The 12,854-nt window shown below is 41.8% G+C and overlaps 1 protein-coding gene across 1 annotated transcript in view; it reads left to right on the top strand.

Annotated features, from left to right (window-relative positions):
- SORCS3 (sortilin related VPS10 domain containing receptor 3) overlaps positions 1-12,854 on the top strand; it is a 538,724-nt gene that overhangs the window by 426,988 nt on the left and 98,882 nt on the right. The window contains exons 8-9 of the mRNA XM_019725085.2: positions 1,935-2,024; positions 10,071-10,250. Coding sequence (XP_019580644.2) covers positions 1,935-2,024; positions 10,071-10,250 — 270 coding nt within the window. The remainder of the gene's footprint in view (positions 1-1,934; positions 2,025-10,070; positions 10,251-12,854) is intronic.

The following is a 12,854-nucleotide window of genomic DNA, read 5'->3' as shown; positions in this document are numbered from 1 at the left end:
AGTATAGATTCAGAACAGATGTCTTATCAAAAAACAAACAAAACAAAAGTCCAGGAATACAAGACAAAAATGATTCTAATTAGAAATTGAGATGTAAGGATAGCAGTGAACATCCGGGAGAAAACCAGTTTCTCCTCTAGGTTCACAGCCTATGTCTTTGCACCATTTTTTCCCAAGGTTCTGCTTTCACGCTGCCTCTAACATCTGCTCTACCTGGCAGCTTATGGTGCCTGCTTTGTGTGCTCCCAATGTGTGCAGAGCCAGGGGGAGCCATGGGAGGTACCATCTCTCAGAGTGAGTAGTGATGGGTGGATTTCAATAGAGATGTTTCACCTCTCCTACTACACAGCGGCTGCTGTGGATGGGCGCCAGGTTTGGGTGAAAGTGGGAGGGCTGGCCGATCTCCAACGAGTGCTTGGGCCTTGGTGAGAACCGAGCCTGTGCTTCCAATAATTGCCTCCTCAGCACAGCAGCCTGGTTGCGATGTCATCCTGCTATTTTCTCTGAACAGGCTGTGTTATCTTCTCTTGTGAATATTAATTTCCCCTGAGTTAGGCTGATTGGGCCGAGAGCAGCCATCTGCAGAGCTAGGCCGTGTCGCCAGGACTTGTCGCTAAGCCCAGGCCAGAGGATCGTTCGTTTTTTAGAGTGGTTTCCAGGTTCCGTGAAGAATCCATTTTGTTCCCAAGTGAGGTCACAGACCTTGACTCCCCCACCCCCACTCATGAGATGGCCGCACTGGGGCTCAAACCCAGGATTTCTGGCTTTCAAATCCAGGGTTCTTTCTCTGACTTCTGATGCCTTTAAGTAACTTGCTCATGGAAAGAGTCAATAAATATCTGCTCAATGTATTAATTTATAAATATGAAGAGAAAAATTGTGCTCATATCGGAAGTGAAATTAATTTCAAAGTAATGAGAACTTTGAGCAATAGTAATTATTCCGATCAAGAAAGAAATTTCTTTGTCAATCATGTCATGGTTGCAATGGATTAAAAATTGTTAAAAAAAAAAAAAAGAAGACAATAAATAAATCATGGGTACAGCCCACATAATAGCTTCTCTGTTTTCGGTTGAAAATACTTGTTAGATGTGTACATACGAGGTCTGACAATTTTCGAGAACTTGTTGCAGCGATGTTTCTAACCTTTTTTGATATCACAGGGATTATTCATTATGAATTTGTACCAACTGGACAGATAGTTAACCAAGTTTACTATTTGGAAGTACTGAAAAGGCTGCATGTAAAAGTTAGACGACCTGAAATTTTCACCAACAATTCACGGCTCTTACATCACCACAATGCACCAGCTCACACAGCACTGTCTAGGAGGGAGTTTTTAGCCAGTAAACAAATAACTGTATTGGAACAGCCTCCCTACTCACCTGATCTGGTCCCCAGTGACTTCTTTCTTTACCTGAAGGTAAAGGAAATATTGAAAGGAAGATATTTTGATGACATTTAGGACATCGAGGGTAATATGAGAACAGCTCTGATGGCCATTCCAGAAAAAGAGTTCCAAAGTTGCTTTGAAGGGTGGACTAGGCACTGGCGTCAGTGCATAGTGGGAGTACTTTGAAGGTGACCGTAGTCATATTCAGCAATGAGGTATGTAGCGCTTTTTCTAGGATGAATTCGCGAACTTCATTATCTGACATCGTATGCCGAGAACAGCTACCAAATACAGAGTCCCTGCTCTCACAGAAGGTGCCAGCCATGGGGGTAGACTGTTGTCATCACACACTTATTCTCTAAGCTTGATGACATGGGAGAAACTCAGGGTGCCTTGGGGTTGGAGGTTCAAGGCCAGCAAGAGATATTCTGTCAAAGGTTGTCACAACCTACTGTGGCTATTGATGGAGAGGGTAATACCTTCCAACTCATGCCATGATCCATGACCCCATCTGACCTCTTTGTCTTTCCCCATGATCCAGGTAACAACTGGTGGAAGAGCCAGCTACTATGTGTCCTATCGAAGAGAGGCCTTCGCTCAGATAAAGCTGCCCAAATACTCGCTGCCAAAGGTATGCACCACCTGCGTTCTGGGTCCTGCCTGAAAAAGTGGCAGGGAGACACTGCCTTGTTGGTCTGTGGAAGGTTTGATCCCTGCCTGGGAGACAGCTGGCATTCAGCCTGACTTACCACTGCGGGGTTTGGCCTTTGCTGATGTTTCTGAACCTGGGTTCTGTGTTCTCCTCTTAGCAGGTTACACAGGCAGGAGGTTTGATTTTCTATGACTCAAATATCCAGTATAACCTTGGGTCATTCCCCAGTAGTGGCAGTGAAAGGAGCACTGGCTTTGGAATCTCTTCTGAGGACCTGTTGCTTTTGCAAGGGCCTTACTGCCAAATAGAGGGACAGGCTCAGAATGGCCGAGGTGGGAGCACAAATGCTATATATACGTATGTGCATAAAGCTGCACAGGTGAGTCTGCTGGTTTTCTTGCTTCTCTCCAGATTTTAATGCTATATTTTAATTTATAAATGCACTGCCTGTACTTCCACTCCCTTCTGCCACTATGAGTAATTAGAAAGGAATCTAATTTACTATAGTTTTAATATCAAATGATGACATTTTAACTCCTGTATTGGAGAATCATAAAATGTACTCTGAGGACCCCATCCCCTGTGAACAATGGCTTTTGGGAGGAGATGGATCTTAGGACCTCAGTGTGAATTGGACAAGACATCACCTAATGAGGCTACACAGAAGCAGAGTCTCAGGTTGGACACATATCAAATGTAATGTTGCAAAGACTTGGGTCTCAAAGCTGGTGCTAGGAAACATATTGTCAAAGGCTAACTGAGTACAGAGGTAAGAGGGAGGATGGGGTAAGATGGTGGGCAATTTTCTACCCTTTGGTTGTTTTTATTCATTCATTTATTCATGTATGCATGTATCAGTCCATTCATTCATCTGTTCCTTTTTCTTTTTTTATCCATGGAACTATTATTTCTTCCATTTACGTGTTTACTTTGTGCCAAGCACTGACCTAAGCTTTATGGGTAGAGTAGTGAGTAAGACAAACAGGCCCTGCCTTCATGGAGCTTCTATTCTGGTAGAGAAGAGAGACACTGAACAAATGATGGTAGGTATAGAGGGTGTTACAGGTACGGGAGCTCAAGGACCATTGTGTCATGAACGTTGGCGCTAACCAAATATGGGGAGTGAGAGCACGTTCCTAAAGAAAATGATGTGTAAACTGATTTCAAAAAATGAAGAAGAAGAAGACTAAGGAGTTAATCGTGCAAAGACGTGATGGGGAAGCCAATAGAAAATACACCCACAGGCTTTCTCTTCAGAGAGAGTATGGTTCATTCAAATACCTGAAAAACCATGTTGAGAGACCGGGTTGCAGAGCAGTGAAGAGGCTGAGGAGGTGGGCAGGGACCGTATTAAACAGCCTCAGGGGCATGGGGATCAGTTTCTCATTTTCTCTAGCCTGTCTGTGATGCGCTTTTAGAGGACGTATAGCATTGTGGTTGCACGGGGTACCCGTCAGATATTCCAAACCCAAGCAGGAAAGCGGCGTCCCTGCCTGGAGAAGATGAGCAAACGGAAGCTCGTGATCATGCTCTTTCTGAAGGAGAATGACGCCTCTCAGTAACCTGATGATGTCTGTGCATTGGCCCGGGAAAAGTTTGGGGAACTTTCCAAACCTTCTTTCCAATCAATGGAGGGCCTGTTTTCCCTGTGTATGTGTGCATATTTTCTATATTTTTAATGTTCTCAGGAAAACAAATAGCTTGCTTCCCCTGGGCAGTGCAGGTGCAGGTGAAGACAAATGAAGCCTGGAATTGGTCACAACCCCAGAACACTCCATTAACGATCAGCCACCCCATGGTCATTTATTGCGGTGGAGTACCATCCGCGCGGCTCCTTTTACAGAACTTCATCCACAGCAGCGTCTCATTAATATGAGGGCTGCTGTGAAAATAGCTGGATGGTTATCGATCCCCTTTATTAGCTGACATTGGCCCAGATTTCCATCGCCAAGGCTGCGGAGGTGAGGACAGAGCAGGTGGAGGGAGATGGGTACCTCTCATTGTTTAAAAATGGAAATGGCTTTTAAGCAAGTGATTGCTGTTCCGTGTAGTTCTGCGGCTGCTGCTGGGCACCTTGCTTAAAAATCAAAACACAGAGAAGCCCCCTGTCATCATTGCCCTCACACCTCTCCTCCTAGGCTGTCTGTTCAGAATTTGCTCACTTGCCGCACTCCATGGCTTTGAAGTGCTTCTCAGAGAATGAAATGAATGCCATTAATGATAAGCAGCGTGATTAGGGTCAGCAACCTCGTGCTGAGTCCTCCAAACCCAGTCCCTGGGCATCGGGTTGGCACTCTCTGTCCAACAGGCATGAGAAACACCCACCAGTATGGGGAAGGGGAGCAGATGAAGGGGAACCAGGGTGGCCTCCGGGAAAGGTGATGGAGCTTTATGAACAGAAACCCTGAGCTCTCATTCCAGCTCTACCACTTACTTCTCCATGAGCCCAGGTCTTCTCATCTGTGAAATGGGCATTGTCATACTATTTGACAAAGTTGTGAGGACTTAATGAATGGCTCATTGTTGATAAAGTGTAAAGTGCTGGATAGATAAGTCTAAGCAATGATTGTGACCCAGGGGGAAATATGTGCTCTTAAACTTGTGGGGTGGAGAGCAGTGCTCCCGGTGGGGTCATGTCCTAGCCTGCTCTTGGACTCAGTGTTGTCTGAGGCCCTCACTTTATCACTCTGGTGCTAATACACCCTCTTTTGTCCCTGGATTTATTCTTAACTTGCTATTCTAATAGTCTTTCCCCAAGAGAAAATTTGTTTTTTTGTTTGTTTCTATATGGGATTCAACTTGGTCGTGATGATTTTGAACTTGACCTGAGTCCTGTACCTCTGGAAAACAGCAATATTTAAGAAAACCTTTTTGTGTTCTTGGACATGGCTTACTACAAAGAATTCCCCTTCCCCATTGCCTTGATAAGATCCCCTGTGTTTACCTCTGACCAGACCAGATTTCCATTCCTTGTCTCATAAACAATTAGCTGAACTGTCTGTCCCCACTGACCAATCTGGACAAAATGCTTGCTAATTTGATTTCACCAACTTAAGTTCAGCTGTTCTCCTTCCCTCAAGCCCCTAAACTTTGACCCACTCTTGAGCATATGTGAACACCGGGAGCTTACACAAGTGTTGGAATTCAGAACAACTCCTGTTAAGAGCCCCTCTGGGAATCACCTGACTCTGAGAACAATTTCCTATCTAATTGCTTCATTATGTCACCTACTCACCCCACTCCTCACACTCAATTCTTTGTAGCCTTGTTTGACTTCTCCCTATAAAAGTAATTCTTTTCTGCCTTCACTGTGAGGTACGGGCTGACGTTATGGTCAGAGTATTGCAACAGTCTTTTCAAACAGTCTCTTCTTACCTAAGTCTGGGTTTGTTTTCATTTGACAGTAGAATGTGATTAATCCGATTTTGAATTAGCAAAGAGAAAGGGAAATAAGGTTTAGAAAATTTATTATAGTGATCATGATGCTGGTAGTAACCTTTTCCTTAATTTCCTTAGGAAAATTTTTCTTAAGTTTTACATTTCCCCAAATGCTGATTTATCCTTCTTTGCTGTGTCACAGACACACTTCTTAAAGAGTTATCTGTAATTCTAACTCTCCTTTCTCACTTGTTGTTCACTCTTCAGCGCTCTGCTGGTTGCCCTCTGCTTTCCCACATCTATCCTCTTATATTCCACTAACATTGTTCTAGCCAGTACCAGTGACACCTACGTGCCAAATCCAGTAGACATCTCTAGCTCTTTGTCTTTGTATACCTCTCTGTAGCTTTTGACACTGTTGGGGAGGGGGAAAAAAATCCATACTTGATACTTGCCCTTTGGTAATATTTTGTTCTGATTTTGTTTTCTGGATCCTCTTCCCCTGGCCACTCTTTATATGGTGATTTCCTAAATTCTCCTTGCATTCTGCATGGTTCCTGAGTGACCTTATCCCTTTTCTTCATATTGGTGACTCCTGTGTCCACAGCTACAGCTTATACCTTTTCATTTAACTCTGGAAAGTATCTCCAATTGCCTATTCAAAGTACATCCCCTTAAAGATCCCAGTTAACAGCTCCACAACTGAGCTCAGAGGCTCTATATCCCTTGCTTCTACCATGTTGACTTACTCCATTTAGTCATTTGATAAACTTGTGATGGATGTCTACCATGTGCTAAATACTCTGATAAATAGTGGGAATAAAATGATGAGAGAGACATAGCATCTGCCCTCTGGGAGTTTACAATCTAATAAGAGAGACAGAGATCAAATAAGTAATTATACAAGTGAACGAGTCATTACAATTTTTAATGAGGTCTGTAAAAAAAGCAGAGGATTTTGTAAGTCATATACCTGAAATAGTAAAGATATGTCTTCTCCCTTACTCCCTGTTGATTCTGCCTCCTTAATGTCTCACCGATCCATTTCATAGGGTTCTTATAGAAAACCTGCTCCTTAGTTCAGGCCCTCATTTGTTACTACTTAGATGTTGCAGTGACTGTTGAAGCCCTCCTCCCTGCCCCACTTTAATCCACTCTTTATACTGCTTCCACAATGAATATGATCCTGCAATCAAGCTAATCTTCTCCAACCCAATCTCTGCATTGATCAACTCTAATCCTTTCTCTCTCCTGCTTGCAATCTTGTGATAGCTTTGTACTTCCCTCTGGGTAAAGCTTAGGTGCTTGCTATGTGGCTACTCTCTATCCTCACTGCCCTCAGAGGAAAACTGCTTTCAAGCTATTTCAAGTTCCACACATTTCCTTGAATATGACACCCTTCCTCTCACCTATCACTCCTATCAGCTTTCTACTCCTATCACCATTTTCAGTCCTGTTGTAGCACTTTCAAGTTCATGGACAGCCACAAGAGCATATGATATCTCCACCACTGGGTGAGCATCTTCTGAGGTTACGTTCTACATTTTCTCCCTCTCTGTATTTATGTTGTGGTGTTTGGCACATTGTGTGTGCCTACCAATGTGTTTTTAAATGAAGTTACCTTAGGCCCAGATCACAAGAAAGTGTTTCAGTAACAGGGAAGTATTTTCACCACTGTTCACCTAGGAAGTCACAGGTTTAGGTGTTCAAAAAGCAACTCTGATTCTTACAAATTACTCTATTGGGAGTGTACAGGGGGACTGTTACTTATAGTTATTTTAGTGAGTTGGTGACCCACGCTTTGGAGTTAGGTTAGGGTAGCAGAATTCAAGAAATAAGCTTTATCATCCTTCAGATCCCTGTTGGACCAATTTTAATTACTAATAATTTTCTTTATTATTGAAGACAATATTCTGCCTATTGTTGGTTGATCCTTATTCAACCATAAGACCTATTAGGTGAGAAGACACATAGCTGAGAGCTTTTCAAAGAGTGATTTCCCAGATGGCATGCACCCAAATCATGTGGAGAGCTTCTTCAGATGGTCGACTCTAAGGTTCCACACCAGACATACTGAGTCAGAACCTCAGGCAATAGGACAGATAAGTCTGCATGCTATTAAGATCTCCGGGTCATTGTGATGCACATTGAAGTTATACCCCCACAGATACAGAGCTTAGTTTCCTGATTAGGTTAGTCTTGGGTTTAAATCTTAGTATATCATTTACTAGCTGAGTGACTTTGGCAGATTAAGAATTTCTCAAGCAGACATCCTAGAATCCTGGATACTAAAAAGTAGTCTTTCACCCCAGAGCCTGCAGCATCTGTTCACCAGGTAACACAGTCCCAGCGCAGGTCTAAACTAAGATGCACTCGCAGCAAAACTGGCTGCCTCGAATCCTGACCATAACCCAATGTTTTAAGTTTTGTTTTTTTTCCCACTTCTTTTACATTAGTTTAGTCTAAAATAACTTAGCTCATTCATTTTTATGACCAAAACATCTGGGAAAAGCCAGGCATTTTTATTACATTTTTAAGAGTAAGTGAATTTAATCCGTGTTTCCTGCAGCTGCTGTTTCCCCTCCTACTGGGTTCTTAGGCTTTAATTCCATACCAGCACAAGATATCACATGGTTTTTAAGAGTAAGCCTTATTTCCATTTTTGAGCAGCTCAGCAAGAACCTGTAATTCTACAAGGTGTGTAAGTGAGGTCTTCGTCAAGGTTAGTCAAGGTGACCTTGAGAGTTCAAGGCCAGAGGCTGAGATGTGACAGACTCCCACTGCAAGGATCCAGAACTTGCGTACAAACAATGTAATAGTTAGACATTTGCGCATTATTTTATATACTTGAAACTAAAAAACAAACAAACAAACAAAACAAAAAAACAAAACCGAAACCCAGAGCTTGCTTTCTCACTTTCCCTGCCTCCCAGTTGTCCCAATCAAATGGGCTCATTGCTTTCAAAATCATCTTGGAGGATCTCTCCATGGTCCTGATACTATAGGCATTGCTGCCTCCTTTTATTGTTGTAACCATTTCTGGGAAAGGTTGACCCAATAAGGTAGAGGCTAGATTTCGTCTGATTATCTACTTACTGTCCACTCCAATTGCCTGTGCTCGTATCACCAGTGCTTCCCACCACCCTGACAAGGGTGCCTCTCCTGCTTTCTCGGGATGCTATTACTTTTTGGCACCTACACCTGTATAGTTATGCATTTTTTAACTACTCCCATTTTTTTTCAAATGTATCTTTGCTTGTTCACATTGCTTCCTGAGCTTGTAAGTTCCTTAAATAAAAACCTGAGTTTGTGATGATAATCTTTGTGCAGTGTCTAGCTACATATGCAAACTGGCTTTGATAAGCTGTTCTGAATTCTGAACGATTAGATTTGACTTTTTAAGTGATCCACTCCAGGAATACGGACTAAAGTGATATCAGGGACCAGGAAGTTAACAGCAACATGTAAGTGACAGATAATAAGAACATTTGAATACATAGGACTGAGGCTCCAATGAGTGCTGACTCCGCCTAAAAGACGACATTTTTAGGTGTTGCATAGAGGCTGTGGTCAAACCAAACACTTTTGATTCATATTTATTGCATGGGTCATTGGTTTGCATCTTCCAATCTAGTGGCTATATATTCAAGTGGTTAGAAACTAATAGTTAGGCTAGAGTCATAACACTAAGGTTCAAAATGTGATTCTGCCACTTACTAGCTGTGTAATCAGAAACAGGTTGGTAAAGCTCAATTGCCTTAGAGTTTACTCCTCAATCAAATGGGATTAATCACACTACCTCCATTATAGAATTATTTGGATTTTTAATTGAAATAATACATTTAGATAAATTAGAGCAGTGCCCAAATGTTAGCTTTTTTTACTTGTAGCCCAGCCTCTTCACTATTTTGGTAAGAAAGTTGAAGCTCAAGGAGACTGACACATTCCACATCATACAGCCTATTTATAGAAGCACTTTTATGACCCAGCAAACTAAATTCCAAGTTGAGTATCTTTTCCTCCATCTCAGTGATTTTGAAATATTATTTTATTAGTAGAAGAACCCCTCCCTCACCTTTTACTCCTTAAATATTACACAAAACTCCAGTATAAAACAGATTCAAGTGGTTCTGCTCTGGTTGAAACAGGGTTGGAAGGCTAGAGACCTAACCCCTGGCAATGCCTCCATGCCACCCATCTTGCAGTCTTCGCGACACCGTTGATTCCAAAGAAAAGTGTGAAACCCGTTACAATAAAAGTTTGAAAGTATAAATGAAGATCTAAAGAAGAGATAGGCCCTGCTTTCTTGGCATGTGTGAGTTTCTTCTTGCAAGGCTGTATGTCTCTGTTAGCACTAACACTAACTTTCAGATATAAAAATAAAAAATGAAAGTGGATGAATCCCTCAAAGCCATGGAAAATGATGCCCACCAAAGCCCCTTACACCCATCTTGCTGTCACTTAGCAAGGAGCAGAAATCATGAAACTTATAATTTATAGCCTTGGTCTGACACAAAATTGTTTAACATTGCCTATAAATCAAGCTTTTTCTCCACCATTTCATAAGTCATGGTAATTCCTGTGGGTCCCGATGGGCAGGGAGGAATGGAGATCTGCTGCCTTTATAGGCCTTCCATCTTCTTATAGGACATGCACATTATCAGCACCGATGAGAACCAAGTGTTCGCAGCCGTCCAAGAATGGAACCAGAACGACACCTACAACCTCTACATCTCAGACACACGTGGGATCTACTTCACCCTGGCCATGGAGAATATTAAGAGCAGCCGAGGTCTAATGGGAAACATCATTATTGAATTGTATGAGGTATGTAGCTAAGATTACCCCACCCCTGGATCTGCCTCTCTTTTTCATGAGCTTTAATAATGTAAACACAAGCATTGGAGTCAGATAGTCCTGGGTTCAGATCTCAGCTGTACCCCTCTGCAGTCATGTGACTTTGGGTAAGGGACTTAATTTCTCTGTGCCTCAATTCCTTCACCTGGAAAATGAGGGTAAAATAGTTACCGAATGAGATTATAGTGAGAGTGAGAGAGAATGTTTGTTTGTAAAACATCTAATGTGATGGTTGACTCAGTAAGCCTTCAATAAATGGTAGCTAAAGTCAAGTTCTTGTGTATATGAGCATAATTACAAGCCAGAAATGAAGGTATTTGGCCCAGGTGATCTCTTAAATACAGTATTCAATTCTATGCTCCTTCTTATGGACTCTGGGTGGAGGAAGTAGTGTTATGTATGTCTTAAATTATTTGGAAAATCATGTTTATAAACAACTTCTATAGGAAAAGAAAATCAAACATCAGTGATGGAAGTGAGGGTTTCCCTAAAATGCCACCAAATGTCAGCAAATCTGTGCATGAAGAAGGACTGGCCTTGACTTACATTTAGTGTTTTTTTTTTAATTTGATCACCTTTATTGAGTTTACATACATAGAGAGGGTACCAAAAAAATGCATACACATTTTAAGAAAGGAAAAAACTGTATTAAAATTATAATAATATATACTGATAACAAAAGATGAACACAAGTCACATTTGGCATCACAATTACAATTGGTGCTAAAGTGGTTACCATCAACATAATTTTAATACAGTTTTTTTCCTTTTTTAAAATGTGTATATATTCTTTTTTTTTTTTTTTTTTTGCATCCTCTATGTATATATGTGATCACCAGTTAAAAAATACTTTGTCTAGGAAAACAAGTGACTCTGTATAGGAACTGTTTCTGGGACCCTAATGATGTAGTACTTTTTTATACCTCTGACAGTGTATGACCTTGACCATCCAGGCTGCAGTAAAGGGACTTGACTGTCCACTCAGTTTGATGGATTGATTTGAGCAAAGAAAATGTGTCTCATTATCCAATATTCACTAGTGGCTGGTGGTCAGGCCCACACAGGCTGTGCTGGTTGAGGTCATTCACTCATGGAAGGAAAAGTTGTGTGTTGTAGGTGGTAGCCTCGGATGGCTTGGGTGAGCTGCTCCCTTGTGAGTTTTTCTCTTTGAGGAGTGAGAATGGTTTTCGATAGAGGGATCAGTGTATGGGTGTCTGCTTTACCGTTGTCTCTTCTGAGCCGTGCCTGTGAGAGTTCCAGCATCCCTATATTGGTACCTAAGTTGGCTGCTCAGTTACTGATCATGGTAGAAATACATAAGATTCCAGTTACTGTATTAGGTGGAAAGAGGATTCCACAGGGTGTGGGATGAATGGAAGTATGTTTTTAAAAAGAGAGAAGTGAATGGTATTGGTTATAAAACAAAATCAGTAGAAATATTCTGATTTCCTAAGGAGATAGTTGACAAATGCTGAAATAATTCTTTTAACAACAAAGTTTCTTTGGAGAATGGCCCAGATATCTTCCTAGAGTTAGGAAAACTGGTAAAGATGACTAAGGTGTATAAATGGCTCTGGGAAGCTTCCATTTCCATGTCTCTAATCATACCAGGAAGCAGAAATATACCTTTGTTATTGGGAAATAAGTCACATCTCATGGGAAGGTTTGGGCAAATTTCCCCAGGACCGAGGCCACTCCAACCAATTTCCTGTTTGCCCAACTGAGGCTATGGAGATAGGAGGATTATCCATGTTCCTGTGGCCGGAACCCAAGAGGAGAGGGTAGACATTGCTGCCAAGGACCTTTAAGTTGAGAAATATCTATCTTTGGCCCTATTGATAATGGTGGGTGAGTTTGTCACTGTGCTGTTTCTTTCCTAAGCAAGACTGAAACTCCTTGTTCATTTAGAACAGTGAGACACTCTGATCTGAAGTGGAGCATGAATCAAAATGAAGAATGTGCCCAGACCCATGCCATTTTTTTTCTTTTTGCTGAAGTCAGTCTTGCATTTTTGGTCTTACTAGGGGGGGAAATGCATGGTGTCGTTGCATTTATAGAGAAGCAAGGTGTGCCAGACAAGGCAACTTCCCTAAAACCAGCGCTGTTGAGATGGTTCTCCATTCAATTTTATTAAGGTTGACTGTGCCCCTACTTTGTATTCTCGCCCGTAAGGAAGACAGGAGAGATGATGGCTCTTGCCCTTAGGGAACTTGCATCCTAGTTTGTTGGGCTTTGAGGGGTCAGTAAACAAATTCCTTTTTCTACTTGCCCAAGATTGGAACCAATTGATACAGAGACAGAAGGTGAGACAAACGGAGATCATACATCAGCTGTATTGCTTTAAAAGTTATGTAAGAGGAAGTGGGCTTGCTAATACTGCACTCCAGAGTTGTACCCATCCATCCAGTAACAGGCAGAAATCAAAAGATCTCCTGTGGAAGCTTCTATCGCATCATCGCATTTGGGTACAGAAGATGGGGTCTTTGCAGGCAGAGCCCCAAAATATAATAGCAGATGTGGGCAATGAGTTGTACATGCCCAGTTATTTTTCTCAAGATTACCAATCATTAGCAA

The sequence above is a fragment of the Rhinolophus sinicus genome, linkage group LG07 (assembly GCF_036562045.2).
Source record: "Rhinolophus sinicus isolate RSC01 linkage group LG07, ASM3656204v1, whole genome shotgun sequence".
NCBI classification, from domain to species: Eukaryota; Metazoa; Chordata; class Mammalia; order Chiroptera; family Rhinolophidae; genus Rhinolophus; species Rhinolophus sinicus.
Note: the sequence above shows the minus strand (reverse complement) of the source record. Positions and strands in the feature narration are given on the sequence as shown.